At 54.1% G+C, this 19,663-nt stretch overlaps 1 protein-coding gene across 2 annotated transcripts in view; it reads left to right on the top strand.

The window, feature by feature from the left end:
• Positions 1-19,663, top strand: part of FBLN1 (fibulin 1) — a 98,393-nt gene that overhangs the window by 34,446 nt on the left and 44,284 nt on the right. For both annotated transcript variants that reach the window (XM_031656193.1, XM_031656194.1), the window contains exons 9-14: positions 4,926-5,069; positions 5,822-5,950; positions 7,062-7,187; positions 11,373-11,492; positions 12,920-13,051; positions 14,799-14,922. In XM_031656193.1, coding sequence (XP_031512053.1) covers positions 4,926-5,069; positions 5,822-5,950; positions 7,062-7,187; positions 11,373-11,492; positions 12,920-13,051; positions 14,799-14,922 — 775 coding nt within the window. The remainder of the gene's footprint in view (positions 1-4,925; positions 5,070-5,821; positions 5,951-7,061; positions 7,188-11,372; positions 11,493-12,919; positions 13,052-14,798; positions 14,923-19,663) is intronic.

Raw genomic sequence — 19,663 nt, 5'->3', positions numbered from 1 at the left:
CAGAAAGTAGAATGGAAGGTGCCAGGGGCTGGGCAGTGAGTGTTTCATGGGTGCAGTTTCAGTTTGAGAAAAATGAAAAAGTTCTGGAGATGGATGGGGGAGATGGTGGCACAACAGTGTGAATGCACTGATGCCCCTGAACCGTCTACTTAAAAGGGTTACGATGGCATGTAAAATTTGTAGTTCACATGTAGTTCATTTGGTAAACATGTAGTTTACCACAATAAGAAAAGCAACTCTGGCCGGGCGCGGTGGCTCACACTTGCAATCCCAGCACTTTGGGAGGCTGAGGCAGGCGGATCACCTGAGGTCAAGAGTTCGAGACCAGCCTGACCAACATAGTGAAACCCCGTCTCTACTAAAAATACAAAAATTAGCTGGGTGTAGTGGTGGGCGCCTGTAATCCCAGCTGCCTAAGAGGCTGAGGCAGGAGAGTTGCTTGAACCCGGGAGGCGGAGGTTGCAGTGAGGTGAGATCATGCCACTGCACTCCAGCCTGGGTGACAGAGTGAGACTCCATCTCAAAAAAAAAAAAAAAAAAAAAAGAAACTCTGCTGATATCAGAGAAATCCTAATATGAAAAGAGAGACTCTCATGTGAACTCAGTGTTAATGTAGGAGGCCTGGGAAAGACCGCTTATGCTAGAGGAGTGGCATGGGGTACGAGCGGGGAGCCGGCTGGCCTGGGTTTCTAGTTCTGGAAAGACGGGAGGTGAGTCTTGCTTTCCCCTGCTGTTGTCAGGTTAACTGCCTGGCTAGGCCACTGCGGTCAGCGCCTAAGTCCCGATCCACCGGCTTTCCCTCGGCCTCTGCTTGGCAGACGCTCCTGGGTCCTGCCTTTGAGGTCAGAGAGACTTTTTAGGAGAAAAGATGAGGAATCCCAGCTACAGATCACACTAGTCAGAACCGCTCCATCTGGGGTGGCCACATCACCTCTCCCCTGCCATGAGCAAGGGAGTGTAAATTTCTGTCTTACTTCTATTTCAACTTTTTCTTAGAGAAATCTGTATTGATCGTTTATTTGAAATAGTGGTTTGGAGACAGAGCTCTTCCCCCACTGCATTTTTTTAACCACCGAGACAAGTGGATGTGGCCGGGCACGGTGACTCATGCCTGTAATCCCAGCACTTTGGGAGGCCAAGGTGGGTGGATCACTTGAGGTCAGGAGTTTGATACCAGCCTGACCAATATGGTGAAACCCGTCTCTACTAAAAATATAAAAATTAGCCGGGCATGGTGGTGGGCGCCTTGTAATCCCAGCTACTCCGGAGGCTGAGGCAGGAGAATCGCTTGAATCCAGGAGGCGGAGGTTGCAGTGAGCCAGGATCGTGCCACTGCACTCTAGCCTGGACAACAGAGCAAGACTCTGTTTCACCAAAAAAAAAAAAAAAAAAAAAAAAGACAAGTGGAATAGTGAGCCCTTAGGACAGGGGCTGTATCTGAAACCCGCCCCAGCCTTCCACTGTTACAGCTTCCCTGTCATTCCCTGGGGGAGACTTCTGAGCTGGGGGCTGTGGCTCGGCTGCAGTTGGCCCCTTGCCAGTCCCCTGCCAGCAGGGAAGGATGGTTGTTTCTCAGTGCAGGGGGTGGTGAGTAGGGAAGCCATGGGCTCTCCAGGGCCAGCGGGGAGGATAGTCCTGCTCAGACTTGCAGCCTGCCCAAAGGGGGGTCCGGAGGAGGCTGGCGTGGACTGCAGACGGAAACCCTGACTCATGGCAAAATCAGCCCCGAGGCAGCGTTTGCAAGTCTCAACCTAGCCCTGACTTTTCTCTCTACAGGGTGCAGCACTGTGTAGGGGCTGAGGCTCGGGAGCCGTCCCCTCACTGTCCTTCCAGGACCAGCAAGCAGGCTGTGGGCTGAAGGCCAGCCTGGCAGCCCTGAGCTGTTCCTTGCCATCTCCCTGGGTCCTCAGTGACGGCATCAAAAGCCAAATGTTCATCTCCCTCAGGGTCCCCTCAGCGTGGGATGCCGGGATGAGGGTGGGGTTCCCCTTTTCATGTGCTCTCAATCTTTGCAGTCAAGCTCAGGATTCGTTGTTTTAAAAGATCTCTGTTTATTTCAAAAATTATGTGCGTCTTGATGTACAAATCAGCAAAGAAAACCTAAGTGTAGGAAGTAAACGCTCCTCCCCTGCCATCCTGCCTGCCTCTTGGCAGAGTCCGTGAGCCCTTCGGGGCTTTGCTTCCTGGACACTTTTTTTTTTTTTTTTTAAATGAAAATGGGACCCGACTGTTCTGTCACTTGCTTTTTTCCCCTCTTGACAGGGTACTTAGAAATCATTTCATGTCAGCACCTTTATATTAAAAAAACAACTCTTAAAAAACGTTTCTCTTAAAAAAACGACTGCATCAGCAGAAATATTTCTTTCTAACGAGAAAATACGTCAAGATAGAAGATAGTTTCAGGCCGTCTGGGAGAGGGCTGAAAAGGTTCTATGTCAGGTCCTGGTCCCCCAGCACGCACCCTGGGTCCTCTGCTCCCACACCTCTGCCCGTGGTACCCGCTCCCTCACCCAGGAATAGCACGGTCCATGGTGGGAAGCGCCGATTCCCTTGTGTAGCCAGAATCCATCTTCCTGGAGCTCCGAGAACCATCCTGGGATCCTAAGAGCCCCTCTGAGCCTCCTGCCTGTAGCAGAAGAGCTCTTCCTGCAGAGCTAGCACAAGGCGTGGGTCAGGGTTCCAGGAAGCGGAGGTCTCTGCCCCTATCATACATGGAGAATTTTCTAGGACCTTAAGGTTGGGTCACTGAGGGCTTTGAGACCAGCATGGCTTTGTTGGGTTTTCTTTGCTCTTTTTCTTCGAATCCTCTCCTGCTGCTGCTGCTGTCTTCCTTTCTCTTCCTCTTCCTCCTCTCCCTCCTCCCCTCCCCTCCTTCCCTCCCCCTCCTCCTCTTCCTTCTTCTCTTTTTTTTTTTTTTTTTTTTTTTTGAGACAGTCTCGCTCTGTCACCCAGGCTGGCGTGCAGTAGCACAATCTTGGCTCACTGCAACCTCCTCTCTTCTGGGTTCAAGTGATTCTCCTGCCTCAGCCTCCCAAGTAGCTGGGATTACAGGCGCCCACCAACATGCCTGGCTGATTTCTGTATTTTTAGTAGAGATGGGGTTTCGCCATGTTGGCCAGGTTGGTCTCGAGCTCTTGACCTCAGGTGATCCACCCCTCGGCCTCCCAAAGTGCTGGGATTACAGGCATGAGCCACCACCCCCGACCTCTTCCTTTCTTCTTGAGTGGGGAGGAGGGAATGGGCCAGGGCTTCCCACATGCCCCGGCTGACCTGTGCCTGGGATGTCGGCATGTCCTGGGGCAGGAAGGGGTTCCGCTGAATCTAGGAAGCACGGGGGGAAGCAAGTGAACAGGGACCTTGGCAGCTTGGGCTTTTCCCATGTGAATCCCTGGGAGGGAAAGATCGGGCGCCATGTTCCCAAACTCAACCGATGTTTTACATTGATTTTCTCTCTGTTTATTCATTCCCATTCATTCATTCATTCATTCATTGATAGCCAGGTCTTACCCCTGTGGAGCACACGATGTTCTGAGGGACACTGTTGTTCTGGGGAACAGAGTTTGGGGAATGCAGTCTGAGTGAGGAGCCTGCAGCACCTGGGGGAAGGCAGCCACCACTCTGCTAAACGCTGCATTTATTCATATTACAGGGCAGGGGCCACCCAGCTGTTTCTCTAGAGGGGCTAGATGGTAAATAACAACTTCAGTCTCTGTAGCAACCACTCGACTCTGCCAGTTGCAGTGTAAAAGCAGCCCTGAGCAATGTGTAAGAGAGTGGGCCTGGCTGCACGCTAAGAAAACTTTATTTACAAAAGTAGGTGTAAGCCGGATTTGAACCAAGGGCCATCGTTTGCTGGCCACTGATTTAAGGGAGCTGGGAAGCAGGAGATCCTGGTTCTAGACCTAGGTCCCGGTTGGCTCCTGACTCCACCCATTCCGTCTCTGGACCTTGGTTTCCTGTTTATAAAGCGCAGGCAGTAATGATAGTGATACCGGCATCACCTCACTTGCAGGCTGGCTGTGGTGCTCGAGAGCGGTAATGGATATAAAAGCTTTTGTAAACTAAATTGCTGCACGGTCAGTGCGAAGACGGACTCATTTGGCTGAGGAGGGTGGACTTGGCTGGCAGGGAGAGGGGTACAGCTGTCCTCCTTTCTGACTTATGCTCAGGGGTTTTCTATCATCACTCCCTCTCTTTGTCCCCCGGTCCCAGATGCTTTGTAAGTGTCTTAGCAGGGTTCTCCAAGGTGATGTTTAGACCCTGAGGTCCTTTTCCACTTCCTCTCTCAGAAAGTGCAATCTGTGCATTCTTCCTCCGAATTTGAGCAGAAGGAGGGAATCCATGTGTGGCATGGTCCTCCTGGACCATTCACGGGTTCACACTTGCTCATTGTATGTCATCAAAGATAAATGCCCTACGGTCCTCATGTCAGAGGTATGTCCACTCAAGGAAGGAGATTGCCATGCAGTGAGCTCGGAGCCATGGCACCTCCCGGGTGGGCCTGGGTCAGCATAGGCCCTGTGAAGCCCAGTCATTGGGGGGGCCTAGAGCCTTGCTGGGAGCCAGAGTTGCTGGCACCACGTGGACGGTCACCTGTCTCCTTAACACCTTGCCCAGTGTGTGGAGTAGATGAATGCAGGAAAAGCCAGGCAGGCAGGTCCCGATTTGGCACAGCGAACGGTGGAGGTGCTGGAGATTTAGGGACAGGAAGAAGGTCCAGAGAGGTGGTGTTTGAGGCAGCGTGCAGTGATACAATTTGGGAGCCAGTTGGGAGACGGCTGTGTGGTGCAGGGTGAGGGGGTTGAGCCCCTCCATTTGTGATTTTGCAAAGAGGTGGGAAGGGGAATTTCTTTGGAGATCCAGTTTTTGGGTTCTGGGACACCCTCCAGGTTTAACCACATGGTCTCTGTCTTTTCCCGCTGTAGATATCAATGAGTGTTTGAGTATCAGTGCCCCGTGCCCTACCGGGCATACATGCATCAATACGGAGGGCTCCTACACGTGCCAGAAGAACGTGCCCAACTGTGGCCGTGGCTACCATCTCAACGAGGAGGGAACTCGCTGTGTTGGTTGGTATTAAGAAAACAAATCTGAAATCCACTTTCCTGTCTGCTTCCAGCACACACCCTCCCTTCTCTGGAAGCAGAAAGTTGATCCCCAAAGCAAAGCCGTTTCTATCAGCCTATCCATCCCATTGTCAATTCCCAAGCATGGGGCTTCATTGTCTTGCCTGGACTGGTGCAGTAGAACACCAGCCCGTCTACTGCCTCAACCTTGTCCAGCTTGTCCTGAGCTCAAAGCTCTCTCACCCCGTCCTGTTTACAACTCCATCAGCTCCCCACTGGTGACAAAGGACGTTTGCCTCTGCTTACTGTCCAGTCCCCTAGAGCTGGGCCAATTCCACAAACCTTGTAATTCAGGCAGTGTGGGTCTTGCCACTCGCCACACAAGCACTGTCCTTTCCTCTCTGTGTGGGTGTTTGCTCTTACGTCATTCCCTCTGCCCACCTGCTCCTACGTTCCTTTGGATCCAGGGCACCCAGCCTGCCTAGATCCTGCTAGAGAAGGAGCCTTCCTCACATAATCCCCAGGACACTTCTTCAGTGTCTCTCTGGGTTCCTGGCCTGCCAACCAGGTAGGGCTGCCTCTGGGTCAGCTGTCTCCACAGTCTGGGACTCGCACACATTAGGTGCTCTGTGAAGTCGTGTTGAAATGGAATGCCCGTTTCCATGTGCTCGTTTCTTGCTTTCCTTTCTGATCATCTTGGGGGGAAAAAACCCAAACTAAAGGTTTTCATCATGGCTTTCTTTCTCCTTTGCAAGACGTGGACGAGTGCGCACCACCTGCCGAGCCCTGTGGGAGGGGGCACCGCTGTGTGAACTCTCCCGGAAGCTTCCGCTGCGAGTGCAAGACGGGTTACTATTTCGATGGCATCAGCAGGATGTGTGTGGGTGCGTGGGGGGCCCACAGGCCTTGGGGGAACCCGGCCACGTGGCACCAGGGACACATTCTGTGGCATCTCGAGTGATGTGGTCTGATCCTCATCTCAGATAATCCCAAGTGCAGACAGACCCCAAGAGAAGACCCTGAGTCGGGAGACCCCATTCTAGTCTCAGCTGTGCTGCTGCCCAGCCGGGCGGCCGGTGGCACAGCCCCCTGTGTGTGAGCTTGCTCCCCACCTGTAGAAAGGGGTTCTGCTCGACCCAGGACCTCCAAGTGCTGTTGAGCCAGGTCTACACATGCGGGCAGCGTCAGTGATTTCCTGGAGGTTCACCGCTGAGCTGCAGAGCCACCAGAGCTGGAGTGTGCCTTTAGCCCAGGGCAGTGAGGGGAAAAGTTGACCAGGAGTGGGGTCAGGTCCTATCCAGCCAGTGCCTGCTGTCACCAAACCTAGGTGCCCAGGGAAGCCTGGCAGCTGCCATCCCACTCCCCCAAAGCAAGCACTTTGCTAGATCCTGACAGACCCTCCTGTAGGCCCTGGGGAGGAGGACTGGCAGGAGGGCACAAGATCAGCTGTGCTGCCGCGGAAGGAGCACGAGGCTCGCCGGGCGGGCAGGCACACCGCAGCAGTCCCGGCTCTCCCACTGACTTCCTGCGTGCTTGGGACAAGTCACTTTACATTCCTTGTGTGAGAAATGAGGCTGGAAGCCGGGCATGGTGGCTCGTGCCTGTAATCCCAGCACTTTGGGAGGCTAAGGTGGGCGGATCACTTGAGGTCAGGAGTTTGAGACCAGCCTGGCCAACATGGTGAAACCCCGTCTCTATAAAAAATACAAAAATTAGCTGGGCGTGGTAGCCTGCACTTGTAATCCCAGCTACTTGGGAGGCTGAGGCAGGAGAATCACTTGAACTGGGAGGCGGAGGTTTCAGTGAGCCGAGATCGTGCCACTGCACTCCAGCCTGGGAGACAGAGCGAGACTCTGTCTCGAAGATGAAGAAAAAGAAAGAAAGGAGGCTGGAGGAGGTGGAGGACAAAGGACATGAGCTGGCCTTGTTAGGAGGGTGGAATGTGGCGCCACTGTGTTGGACATTGCCCTGAGCTGACCCACCCCTCACTTTCAGATGTCAACGAGTGCCAGCGCTACCCCGGGCGCCTTTGTGGCCACAAGTGCGAGAACACGCTGGGATCCTACGTCTGCAGCTGTTCCGTGGGCTTCCGGCTCTCTGTAGACGGCAGGTCATGTGAAGGTGAGGCTGGGGCCCCGTCCACTCACTTCCGGCATGTCAGCTTCCTCCTGGGGAAGCCACCGTTTTCCTGCAGCCCCGTTTGGAGCAGGTCTGCCTTGGTTTCCCCAGCACGTGTTAAGTGACATGTTAGCGGGGGAAGTGCCTGTAAAATATTGTTCATCAGAGGGGACTGCCTGCCTGCCAGCCCGATGTCTCCTGATGACATCCGCCCTCCGAGGCCGTGTCAGGGTTCACAGGCTGCGACAGAGGCCATGTGGGATGTGGCTAGGATTGTGGGGCTTGGAGCATGAGACCCACCAGTCACAGGGTCTTGGTTATGCCCGACCTCTCCCTGCCTCCATGTCCTCACGGGGGAGAGGGGTTGATGTTTGAAAGAGCAGCGAAAACTGGACACTTGTTTTGCACAAAGACCGTGTGCGGATTTTAATCAGATGCTGCCTAGGGAAGAGAGGCCTGTGTCCATTGATCTCAAGTCACACAAACAAAAGGAGGGAGGCTTTGTAAATGAGCCGTGAGGGGAAGTACTGAGGTCCTTAGGGCATGGGTCACTGATTAGGGCACCTGCCTCAAACTTCTTTTTTTTTTTTTTTTTGAGACAGAGTCTTGTTCTATCACCCAGGCTGGAGTGCAGTGGCACGATCTCGGCTCACTGCGACCTCCGCCTCCTGGGTTCAAGCAATTCTCCTGCCTCAGCCTCCCGAGTAGCTGGTATTACAGATGCCCGCCATCGCACCTGGCTAATTTTTGTATTTTTAGTAGAGACGGGGTTTTACCATGTTGGCCAGGCTAGTCTCGAACTCCTGACCTCACGTAATCCACCTGCCTCAGCCTCTCAAAGTGCTGGGATTACAGGCATGGGCCACCGCACCCAACCTACCTCTAACTTTTTTTTTTTTTTTTTGAGATGGAGTCTTGCTCTGTTGCCCAGGCTGGAGTGCAGCGGTGCAATCTCGGCTCACTGCAAACTCCGCCCCCCGGGTTCACGCCATTCTCCTGCCTCAGCCTCCCGTGTAGCTGGGACTACAGGTGCCCGCCACCATGCCCGGCTAATTTTTTTTTTTTTTTTGAGACGGAGTCTCCCTCTGTCGCCCAGGCTGGAGTGCAGTGGCCGGATCTCAGCTCACTGCAAGCTCTGCCTCCTGGGTTTACGCCATTCTCCTGCCTCAGCCTCCCGAGTAGCTGGGACTACAGGCGCCTGCCACCTCGCCCGGCTAGTTTTTTGTATTTTTTAGTAGAGACGGGGTTTCACCGTGTAGGCCGGGGTGGTCTCGATCTCCTGACCTCGTGATCTGCCCGTCTCGGCCTCCCAAAGTGCTGGGATTACAGGCTTGAGCCACCGCGCCCGGCCATTTTTTTTTTTTTTTGTATTTTTAGTAGAGACGGGGTTTCACCGTGTTAGCCAGGATGGTCTCGATCTCCTGACCTCGTGATCCGCCCGTCTCGGCCTCCCAAAGTGCTGGGATTACAGGCGTGAGCCACCGCGCCCGGCCTGCCTCTAACTTCTTATTGGAGTTAGGCTTTCCCTTCCGATAGAGACAGGGAGAAGCACCCTGGCCTTCCTGATGACGACATTCCCCAGTCTTGTCCCCAGCCCTCGAGAAAGACACTTCTGGGTTGCACATCTCAAAGGGACAGAGAAACCATTTACATTTGCAAGTTTTTCTAAAGTAGATGCTTCTAAGGAAAATGGAGGTCAGCGCCTGTAGTCAGGTTTGGGCTGGAACCAAGAGAAAATTCTTTTGGCAGCATTGATCTTTCTCAGGCAGGCATGCCACGGGGGCTGGGTCTGCATCCTGGGAACGTGGTCTTAGGCCAGTGGCAGCCATGCTGAAGTTGGGTCAAGTCTCTTGGTATGTGGGGGTTGGACAAAGTTGTTCTTGCCAGCAGTCTTGTGGTTCTCAGATAACACCTCCTGGGCTGATGGGAAGGTCACATGAACAGCCTGTCAGCCCAAGGCCTGGCACATACTAGGTGCTTGGCAGATGTCGTGTCTTATGCAGGGATTAGGTTCTGAGCTGAGCAGACACTGAGAGCTTTGGATGGCCCTCGACAATTGTCCACATTGCCCATGACACCCTGTTGAGTGCGGTGCACTGACCCAGAGGACGGCTTCTGTAGCCTGACTCAAATGTGGCAGGTCCTAAAATTCTGCCATGAGAATTTTCCTTCGTGATGAGATGGTCACAGGGGTTAGATACGCCAGGGTGAGTTGTGGTGTGCATAATTCTTCAATCGGAGGATGGACGGTGTGAGGGGGTCCTGGGATTAGTTCACAAGAACGTGTATGGACAAGGAACAAGATTCACGAGTTGAGTCTCTCAGGCTTGTGTTCAAACCTCACTTCTGCCATTTCTATGGCCTTGAAGAAGTAACTCAGTCTTTCTGGGCCTTGGTGTGCTCATCTGTAAAATGGGCATAGTAGGACCAACCCCATAGGGGGTTGTGAGGATGAAACGAGATTACGCATGTGAAGAGCTTATCACAGGGCTGAGTGCAGGATGAAGAGCTGGCAGTGTGGAGGCTGCTGGCTTTATTATTATTTAGTAGAAGTAGTGGGATTCCTGGCTTGTGCTTCCTCTAGTCACTCGTAAATTACTGAAAAGTTGGCATTCATATCCACATTAGTGGACAATATTGTGGACACAGAACCAGGGCCTGGCCAGCCTTGCCATGTGACCTTACTAACGATGTGTTAAGCACCTGCCCCGGGTGTGTAGCGAGAACTCGGTCCTGCACTGGGGAGTGTCTCTAGTGGGGGATGAGAGACCCCACTGGGCAGTTGGAGGCCAGGTCTGGTGTGTGGGGGCCACCGAGATGAAACACGGGCTGGAAGGCTATTGGACGTTCTGACAGCCACATAATATAGATTTAAGGCTTTTCCAGCCACAATCTCGGTTGCAACCGCTCAACTCTGCTGTGGTAGCAGAGAAAGGGCCAGAGGACCATAGTAAAAGAATGAGTGTGGCAGGGCGCAGTGGCTCACACCTGTAATCCCAGCACTTTGGGAGGCCGACACAGGCAGATCACTTGAGGTCAGGAGTTCGAGACCAGCATGACCAACATCGTAAAACCCTGTGTCTACTAAAAATACAAAAATTAGCTGGGCATGGTGGCACACGCCTGTAATCCCCTAGCTACTCAGGAGGCTGAGGTGGGAGAGTTGTGTGAATTCGTATCCACGTTAGTGGACAGTAGGCTCCCAGAGGCAGAGATTGCAGTGAGCTGAGATTGAGCTACTGCACTCAAGCCTGGGCAACAGACAGAGACTCTGTCTCAAAAAAAAAATAATAATAATAATCTGGCTGTATTCTTTATTTTATTATTATTATTATTTTGAGACAGTCTCTCTCTGTCACCCAGGCTGGAGTGCAGTGGTATATCTTGGCTCACTGCAACTTCTGCCTCCCGGTTCAAGCAATTCTTCTGCCTCAGCCTCCCAAGAAGCTGTGACTACAGGCACGTGCCACCATGCCCAGCTAATTCTTGTATTTTTAGTGGAGACGGGGTTTCACCATGCTGGCCAGGCTGGTCTTGAACCCCTGACCTTGTGATCCACCCACCTTGGCCTCCCAAAGTACTGGGATTACAGGCATGAGCCACCATGCCTGGCCTGGCTGTGTTCTAATAAAACTTTATTTATAAAAACAAGTGTTGGGACGAATTTGGCCCATGGACTGTGGTTCGCTGACCTCTGCTCTAGGTAAAGGGGACAGTTGAGCAGTAGTTCAGAGTTGCTGGGTGGCCCAGTGAGTTCTGTGCATTGGAGTATGAGGAGTACTGGGGTATGGGCTGGATGGCCGAGGCGTTCCTTGAGTGCCGTCATCTGTGTAGGATGCCATCTTGGAGGTGAAGTGAGGAGCACAGGATCAGATTTCCATTTGAGGACTAGAATGGACTCTGGCAGCCAGGTGGGGACTGGCTTCCGGGGTCTGAGGCTGGAGGCTATAGCTGCCGTCCTGACAGGAGAAGGTGTGGTCAAAGCAGGCAGGGGCAGGGAGGGAGGGTCTGGAGTCACCAGTGATGACACCCCTCCCTCGGCCACACACCCCAGGAACTCCGCCTCTCCGAGTGTGTTAACCTGAGGGAGGTGGAGAGGAGGTTTTCTGTTCACTGACCCTGAGGGCTGCTGTGGAGGCAGGGACATGTGATGTCGCTCTGAGCAGTGACCCTCGCTTTGTATTTCAGACATCAATGAGTGCAGCAGCAGCCCGTGTAGCCAGGAGTGTGCCAACGTCTACGGCTCCTACCAGTGTTACTGCCGGCGGGGCTACCAGCTCAGTGATGTGGACGGAGTCACCTGTGAAGGTGCGGACGCCCCTGCTTGCTAAGGGGGAAAACCACCTGTGGCCTTTGACATGATATCCGCCATGACACCCGCCATGACACAGCAGCATGGCCTCTGACTTTCAAATCCACGGGAAGAGCCTGCTGGGATTTCTTCACCTGGCAAACCTTCCATGTCCACCCTTGGAGGCTAGTGGGTGGTTTGCTGTTTTCCGTCCAACTGAGATTTTTTTTTTTTTTTTTTTTGAGATAGGGTATTGCTCTGTTGCCCAGGCTGGAGTGATAAGGTGCAATCACTGCTCACCGCAGCCTCAGCTTCCTGGGTTCAAGTGATCCTCCCACCTCAGCCTCCCAAGTAGTTGGGACCATAGGCGTACACCACCACGCCTGGCTGATTTTTTTTATTTTTTAAAAATTAGAGACGGGGTCTTGCCGTGTTGCCCAGGCTGGTCTCGAACTCCTTGGCTCAAGTGATCCTCTTGCTTCAGCCTCCCAAACTGCTGGGATTACAGGCATGAGCCACCGTGCCCGGCCCCCAACTGAAATTCTAATATACTTTTCCCATCCTTAAGCATGAGGGTGGGAAGGCAGCAAACCACTCCTGACTTGTTCTTTAATAATGTGCATGGTGGTGATCGCAATGTGCCCTGGGACCTTGGGCTGCACATCTCAGAGCTTGGTGGTGGTGCATGGCTGAGAGGTAGGGGAGGTCTCACGGACCACCTATATCCCTGACTCAGAGCTCTAACTCTTCGTCTGTAACATGAGGATTAACTCCAGCCTCACCAGATCATTGGAGGATTAAACCAGATGATAGCAATTATGGGCAATTAAGGGCAATTATGATGATTACCGTTTTCCTGTGTAAGGTGTGTGTATATTTTGTTTGCTTGTTTGTTTTTGAGACAGAGACAGCTCTGTCACTCAGGTTGGAGGGCAGTGGTACAAATACAGCTCACTGCAGCCTCCATCTCCTGGGATCAAGCAATCCTCCCAGCTCTGCCTCCTTGAGTAGCTGGGCCCACAGGCATGCACCAGTATGCTTGGCTAATTTTTTTGATTTTTTGTAGAGACAGGGTCTCACTTTGTTGCCGAGGCTGGTCTCGAACTCCTGGGCTCAAGTAATCCTCCTGCCTCAGCCTCCCAAAGTGTTGGGATTCCAGGCATGAGCCAGTGCGCCAGCTGAGCTGTGTTTCTTATTGTTGAACTTCGGTCCATGTTTCCCCCTGCCCGCTACATGCATACTTCACACCATGAACTTGCTGGGTGACCCTAGGCTAGTCCCATCGCCTCTCTGAGCGTGATGGTCTCTAAGGCTTCCTATCTTCAGCTTGTCCTGTGCTGCTGCCCTCCCGGGCCCCAGTGCAGCCCCCAGGGCAATGTAGCGTGGCCAGCAGCCATGGCCAGGTGCCAGGACACTGAGGCTGAGGTGGGCTTTGCCGTTGCAGACATCGACGAGTGTGCCCTGCCCACCGGGGGCCACATCTGCTCCTACCGCTGCATCAACATCCCTGGGAGCTTCCAGTGCAGCTGCCCCTCGTCCGGCTACAGGCTGGCCCCCAACGGCCGCAACTGCCAAGGTGAGCAGGCAGAATGCCCTGGGGTCCCTCATGCTGTGCTTGGGGCTCTGCAGTGTGGTGGGGCTGAGGCCGGGCTCGGGGGCTGTACTTCCCCAACCCAAGGGCCACAGCACAGATGCATTCAGGAAAAGGAGGCCCTCCCACCATCCAAGGGGTGTCCTGGGGTCCGCAGCACCCTGGTCTCCCACACCCAGGCCCCAGCATACTTGTCCTCTGGGTTATCTGAGCCCCATGACGGCTGCATCCGGCAGGAACACTGAGCCCTCCTACGCTCTCCTCACCAGCCCCTAAAGGGCTGGAACAGAGTTCTTTAGGAAGATGCCCACCAGGGAGGAAGCAGTCCAGGCCAGGGGATGGTGTGGCCTGGTGTGGGATGGCCCAGGGACACTCATGACTGTGGGTCAGCTCCAGCATGGACTAAGTGATGGGGGCCAGTGGCATTGGTTCTGCATTCAGCCCCCATTTCTATGAACGCTCTAGGGGGCTGTGTGTGCCACCCAAAGCCATCCGACGACCATCCATTCAGTCACTGACAGCGGGTGCCGAGTGGGTGTTTGTGAGTGCACGATCCCCAGTGTACACGCTGGGCCCAGAAGCTGAGTCATGGAGGTGGGGCTGTCCAGCCAGTGCCTCGGGAGCCCCACACAGGGCTGTGGATCCTGGGGCTCCGGAAGCCTCCTGGGTCCCACAGATGTAGCTTCTGGTCATGAGGAAGGTGGGTGACTTTGATGAAAGGCAGACAGGAGCTGTGGTGTTTCCTGGGAGGCCCCCTCTGCTTGCCCCGGGCCTGAGTCCGGTTGTGTCTGCATTTCTGACGGAGCAAATGACTTTTCTCCTGGCCAGGCTCCCTCACCGCAGCCTGGGGTCCCGCCCAGACTCAGCATAAACACATTCCTGAGCCGGGCCTTTGAGGCTGGGGAGTGTCGTCTTTGCCACCGATGCTCAGGCATTTGGCACCTCTTAATGGACGTCTCCCAGGGTTGGTGACAGCCCCTGAGCCCCGCTGTTTGGCTGCTCCAGAGTCTGTGGGAATTGGGCTGCTCACCCATCTCCAGGGGCCTCTCGGTGTGGTGCCCCAGGCCCCATCTCAGGAGTCCCAGTCCTGGTGGTTCCAGTACCCCCTGAACAGCCACCAACCCCAACACACAGGGCAAGACGTATGATCTCTCGAAGCCTGTTTTTCTCATTGTTGTGTGGAGCTAGCAGCTCCTGCCCTTTTCTCCTAAGAGGTTGAGTCACACCTCAGGTAAGGGTGCTGTGCCTTGGGAGCCGCAGAGAGGCCCTGGGTGGTTAGTGCATGGACTCTGGCACCAGCCCGCCTGGGTTCAAAGCTCGGCTCTGACATTTATAAAATATGTAACCTCAGGCAGGTCTCTAAAGCTCTGTGAGCTCCTCATAAAATGAGGATCATAACAGTATCTGCCTCATTGAGTTCTTAGGAGGATTCAGTGAGTTATCCTGCCTTGCGAGGCACTCCCAGGACCCGTCATGCAGTGTTTACTTTTACCATTGTCACACTCCCTCCATGGATTGCAAATGATAAGTTAACACTCTATAAATGTAAATATCCTATACATTTAAGAACTGGCACAGGACACTGCTCTGAAGATCAGCCAGTGGAGGGCATGGATGGCCTGATCGCCACCCCTAACCCTAGTTGATGGGAGGCCTGGGCTCCTCCGTGTCCAGATGGGGATGGCTCCTGCAGCCTCTGCCTTCATTGTGCTGCTGTGGGGGTCTCTTGCAGACATTGATGAGTGTGTGACTGGCATCCACAACTGCTCCATCAATGAGACCTGCTTCAACATCCAGGGTGGCTTCCGCTGCCTGGTCTTCGAGTGCCCTGAGAACTATCGCCGCTCCGCAGCCACGTAAGTCATCTGGACCATGCCATCGTCTGTCTGTGTTGGCCTTCCTGGTGACCCAGCTCCCGGGTGGATGGGTTATCAGGCTGTGACCTCAGTGTCCTCCCATGAGGGACACAGGGCACTCACCTGATCCCTGGCCCTCAAGCCTCTAAATGCTAGTGACACTGGTCTCAGAAAGTCAAAGGAGTAACTGCAAATGAATCTGGGGTCTATAGTCATGCTTTCAGGCCAAGGCTGTGCACAGAACCAGGCAGAAACCACAGCCCTCTGTTTTCCTAGGGTGGAGCCTTGGGCTCTGGGCCTCGGTTTTCTCATCTGTAACATGCAGATGTCAGAACGTGCTCTGACTCAGATGCGTAGGTAACAGTGTCTCCATGTCAGTCCAAAGTCAGGGAGCCGATGTGACTTGTTGGACATTGTTGTTAGGTGCCTCCCTGAAAGCCAGAATTCGTCCAGCCTGGTGACTGTGTGGGAACAGCATCAAAGATTCCAGATCCTAAACGGGGGGCTGCGTGCCCCTATGTCTTTGTAAGCTCACTCACTCCTAGGCCATCACGGCGTCCACTTGAGACCACGGTTCCCGCTTCCTATCCCCCTTACCCCTAATTGTATTCGTCAAGTCTCATTTAGTGCTACTGTCAGTTGCTTCAGGAAAAGCTCCACGCTGGGACAGATCTCAGGACTGTGGACTTGTGACCTCCTCCAGCACTCTTAGTGTGCAGTGCAGGCAGCCAGCCGTTTCCCAGGCCTTGGCCTCTTGACCTTCAGCCTGCCTTGGGTTCTTGGCCAGCTGCCCCCACCACCTGAGGGTCAGTGGTAGTGTTCACCGCCTGACCCGAGGGGCAGCTGCCCTGGCTCATGGCATAGCAAGACTTCTGGGTCACCGAGCGGCCCCGTTGTCCCTGGCAGCCCTCCATATTCTTCCTGGCATTGGGATGGCCCGTTGGCTGGCCCGGCCGCTTGCCTGATCTGCTGTTTCCCAGCATGGGTTTCTGTCTGCTTGAAAACCCAACATCTTGTTTCCTTCCTGAGCTTGGGTTAGGAAAAAGCTGCCCCAAAACTGGGTTTGCAAGTCTGTAGCATCCTGAAGAGCTCATGGTTATGCAACAGCCTGGCAGGCAGTGACAGTGCTTCTCTGAGCCATTAAGAAAGTTCCATGGCCTCAGCTGGAGGCTGTGCAGCCGTCTGTCATTGTAAGTTCACTCTCTCCCCAGCCTTTGTCAGTGCCTGGGCTTGAGGATTCCAGGAGGCTGGCTGTGGTTGTGACCTCGATTTCTAGCTTGCACACAGTCATGAAACCACCTTTTGATGAGGAGGAGGCTGCCCTGCACAGGGGCCCTGGCGCCTTCTAAGCCCGAGGGTGGGCAGGTTGGCCATGTCTGCTAAGGTCATGGCTGAAATCGGCAGAACCCAGCTCCACCCCTCATGTTGGCTGTGGAAGCCTCTGCCACCCCTCAGTGCTGGAGAAAGTCATTTCTTCCTGGACCTACTGTGTGCAGGCACCTGGGTAGACAGTGAGCCCACAAAGGCCTTTGTCCCCGCACTGGCTCGGCCTTTGGAGCATGCGCTAAGAGGGAGGAGGGGCCCCGACCTGGCTGGGTGTGAGGGTGGGCAGGGGGCTGTCTGGAGTGGGCCATGCCGGCATGAAGGTGGAAGGGGAATCGAATCAGGCAGAAGGGGCGGGAGTATGGACACGCGTGGTGAAATGGGGAGTTCAGCCTGAAACCTGGGCCCTGTGTGCTGTGCAGTAAGGGACTGACCTGCTGGGCGCCTGGCTTGTTCCAGCCTTTGGACTCCCAGGGTTGATAGCAAGGAGGGGCCACGGCCTCTCAGCACTGCTAACCCCTCAGACTGGAGTTTTGTCTTTTACAGCCCCTTTTCCTGCTCATCAAAAACCCAAACTTCTTAAAGCGTTTTTTCATCTAAACTTCAGAAAGCAATTTTTAAAATCCAAAAGAGCCATATTGAGGAGGGATCTGTGGCCAGCGCTTCTGTGGTTAACAACTCAGCAAGACTGCCTCACTCGGGAGCCTTAACAGACAGGACTGCAGAGTCCGCTTCTGCGGCTTTCTCTCTCTCTCCAGTCACACGGCTTCCATCTGGGGAACATCCCGGCGGCCGAGGGCTGGTAACTGGAGCATGACCCAGGAAGCTGGGCCGCAAACCACAGGGCTCGGCCTTGTGGACAGGACCAAGCTGTTACAGTCCTCCCCGTACAATTCCCTCCTGCCCGCAGGAGGAAGTGTGCAAAGCTGTCCCACAGCCTTTGATGGGGCCGGACACATCCTCTTTATCCCCTCAGTGGGGCTGGCCCCTGATGACCTGTGGTCTAGAAAGCTGGAGCAAAGCCGGGTGGCCTTGGTTGCCGCTTCTTGGGAATGGGACGTGAGTGAACAGCTGTGGGCCTGAGGGTGTAACACGGTGACGGTGGCGGAGATAGAGCCGTCGATGGCCCCCCTGCCTTGGCCAGTTCTGGGGCTTGTCTCCCAGACGATGAGCATGTGAAAGTCACGAAAATTCCGGCAGGGATGTCCACAAGCACCTGGGGTGGCCAGAACTGCTGTGCCTCCCAGGAGAAGGAGGGGGCCTAGAGGGCCTTTTCTCTCTGGTGCGTGGTGGCTTAGGATCATCTCCACAGAGCTTGGGGTGTTAGGGTCAAATATGTTGAACTGGCAAGTTGGAGCACATTGTTCTCTAACACATGACATGGCCCAGGATGTGTGGCCTGCTGAGGGGACATGTCTGGAAACCAGGGCCTGCATGGCAGGCGGGGACGGGACGGGCTCGCCTGTGCCCAGCTCTGTAATAGATTCAGTGATGACAGCCCATCCCTGACCTCGAACACTGGCTAAAAGGGATTTTTGGGCTGTTCCCAGTGTGACAGGCAGTTTGCCAGATAGTTATGTTTCTGGTGTTTTATTAAGTTTGAGTAGAGCGAAGTAGGATCATTGAAGCCAGGACTTAACCAGGAAAATCAAGGACGTGTTTATTTTTGTGCATTAGTCATTTGCTAAGCACATAGCAGGTGCCCCAGGCCCTGTTCTTTGTCCAGAAGGAGCCAGCCCAGAAACTCCTAGTGTAGAGAAGGTTTTGGGGTGCTCTGAGGAATGACTGTGTGGGGTTGGAGGGGGAGCCTCCAGGGAGGAGTGACCAGCTCGCTGTGTGTGATGACGGCGTGAGCTGCACCAGAACATCACGCACACCTCCCATTGCTTTCCTCCGGCATGCTGGGTGAACGCTTCCCTCTGGCGAAACAAAACCCCACCCCTGATTAGTGCCGGCCCTGCTGAGAGACGCAGGGAAGCTGAAATCCCACCAGGGCGACTCTAGCGCCACCTGCTGACCAGCCCTATCCAGGCTAGTCCCAAAGCTGCTGGTGTGTGTGCGCGTGCGTGTGTGTGTGTGTGTGTGTGCCTGTGCGTGTACACTGTGTGTGTAAAAGCTTTGAAGTAAGACAGGCTGACTTTGAAAGCCAAGCCTGCCCCTTACTACACACCATGGAGCCATGAGCAAGTTCTGCATCCTCACTGGACATCTGTCTTCCCGCCAGTAGAGCGGGAGGACGATGGGAGACAGTGGCGGGAGTGAGTGCGGTTCACCTGCAACCGGAAGCACAGTTCATGGGTCCCATGCTCCTCCCCCAGTTCACGGACGCTTCGGTCGCAGCTCCTCAGAGGCCCCCCTTGGGGAAGAGCTCTCAGATCACCTGGAGCACTCCTGTTTGGCCTGGACCTGGGCATCTCTGGGGCAGGCTGCCACCAGCAGCACCCGTGCCCACCTTCTTTCCTGCCTCTGCTTTGGGCCCCTCCCAGGCAGGACTCCCCCTTCAGTGCCCCTGACTCCCAGGCCAGTCCTTTCTAAGAGCTTGGAATGGTCATTAGCCAAGTAAATGCAAGGCCTCCTGTCAGTCCCGACAAACCTGGAAAGAGGAGGTGAAAGGAGACAGTCTCAATAAATGCCTCAAGCAAGTCCAAGTAACCCAGCACGAGACACGGAAACTTAAAAAGCCAAAAGGGAGATGTGATGGAAAGCCAGGACGAGAGGATGCTCCTGACTGCAGAATCCAGACACAGCCCAGATGGCGGGACTTCCTGGAGCACCTGGGCCAGGTCCTCTGGGGCTCTGCACCTGGGCCCTGCTTCTTAAGGCAGCCACCTTCAGAGTGTGATGGGCCAGGAGTTCAGGACACAGGAAACCCCTGTCCCATCTTGTGACAAGAAATTAGAACTTGTTCCTATCCTGTAGCAGGAAGATAATACCTATCTCCATCCTGTCACAGGAAGTTAGAATCTGTAACAGGAAGTTGGAATCTGTGCTCACCCTATACAGGAAGTTAGGACCCGTCCCCGTCTCCACCGCAGGAAGTTAGGACCCATCCCCATCTCCACCCCAGGAGGTTGGGACCTGTCCCCGTCTCTATCGCAGGAGGTTGGGACCCGTCTCTGTCTCTACCACAAGAAGTTCGGACCTGTATTATTTAGGGTTCTCTAGAGGGACAGAACTAATGGAATATACATATATATATATGTATTATATGTGTATTAGTCATTTGCTAAGCACATAGCAGGTGCCCCAGGCCCTGTTCTTTGTCCAGAAGGAACCAGCCCAGAAACTCCTAGTGTGTGTGTGTGTGTGTATATATATAGTGTGTATATATATACATATATATGTATATTCCATTATATATACAAAGGGGAGTTTATTAAGTGCTAACTCACATGATCACAAGGTCCCACAATAGGCC

The sequence above is a fragment of the Papio anubis genome, chromosome 16, assembly GCF_008728515.1.
Source record: "Papio anubis isolate 15944 chromosome 16, Panubis1.0, whole genome shotgun sequence".
Lineage (NCBI taxonomy): Eukaryota > Metazoa > Chordata > Mammalia > Primates > Cercopithecidae > Papio > Papio anubis.
This window is presented reverse-complemented; position numbering and strand designations above follow the sequence as displayed.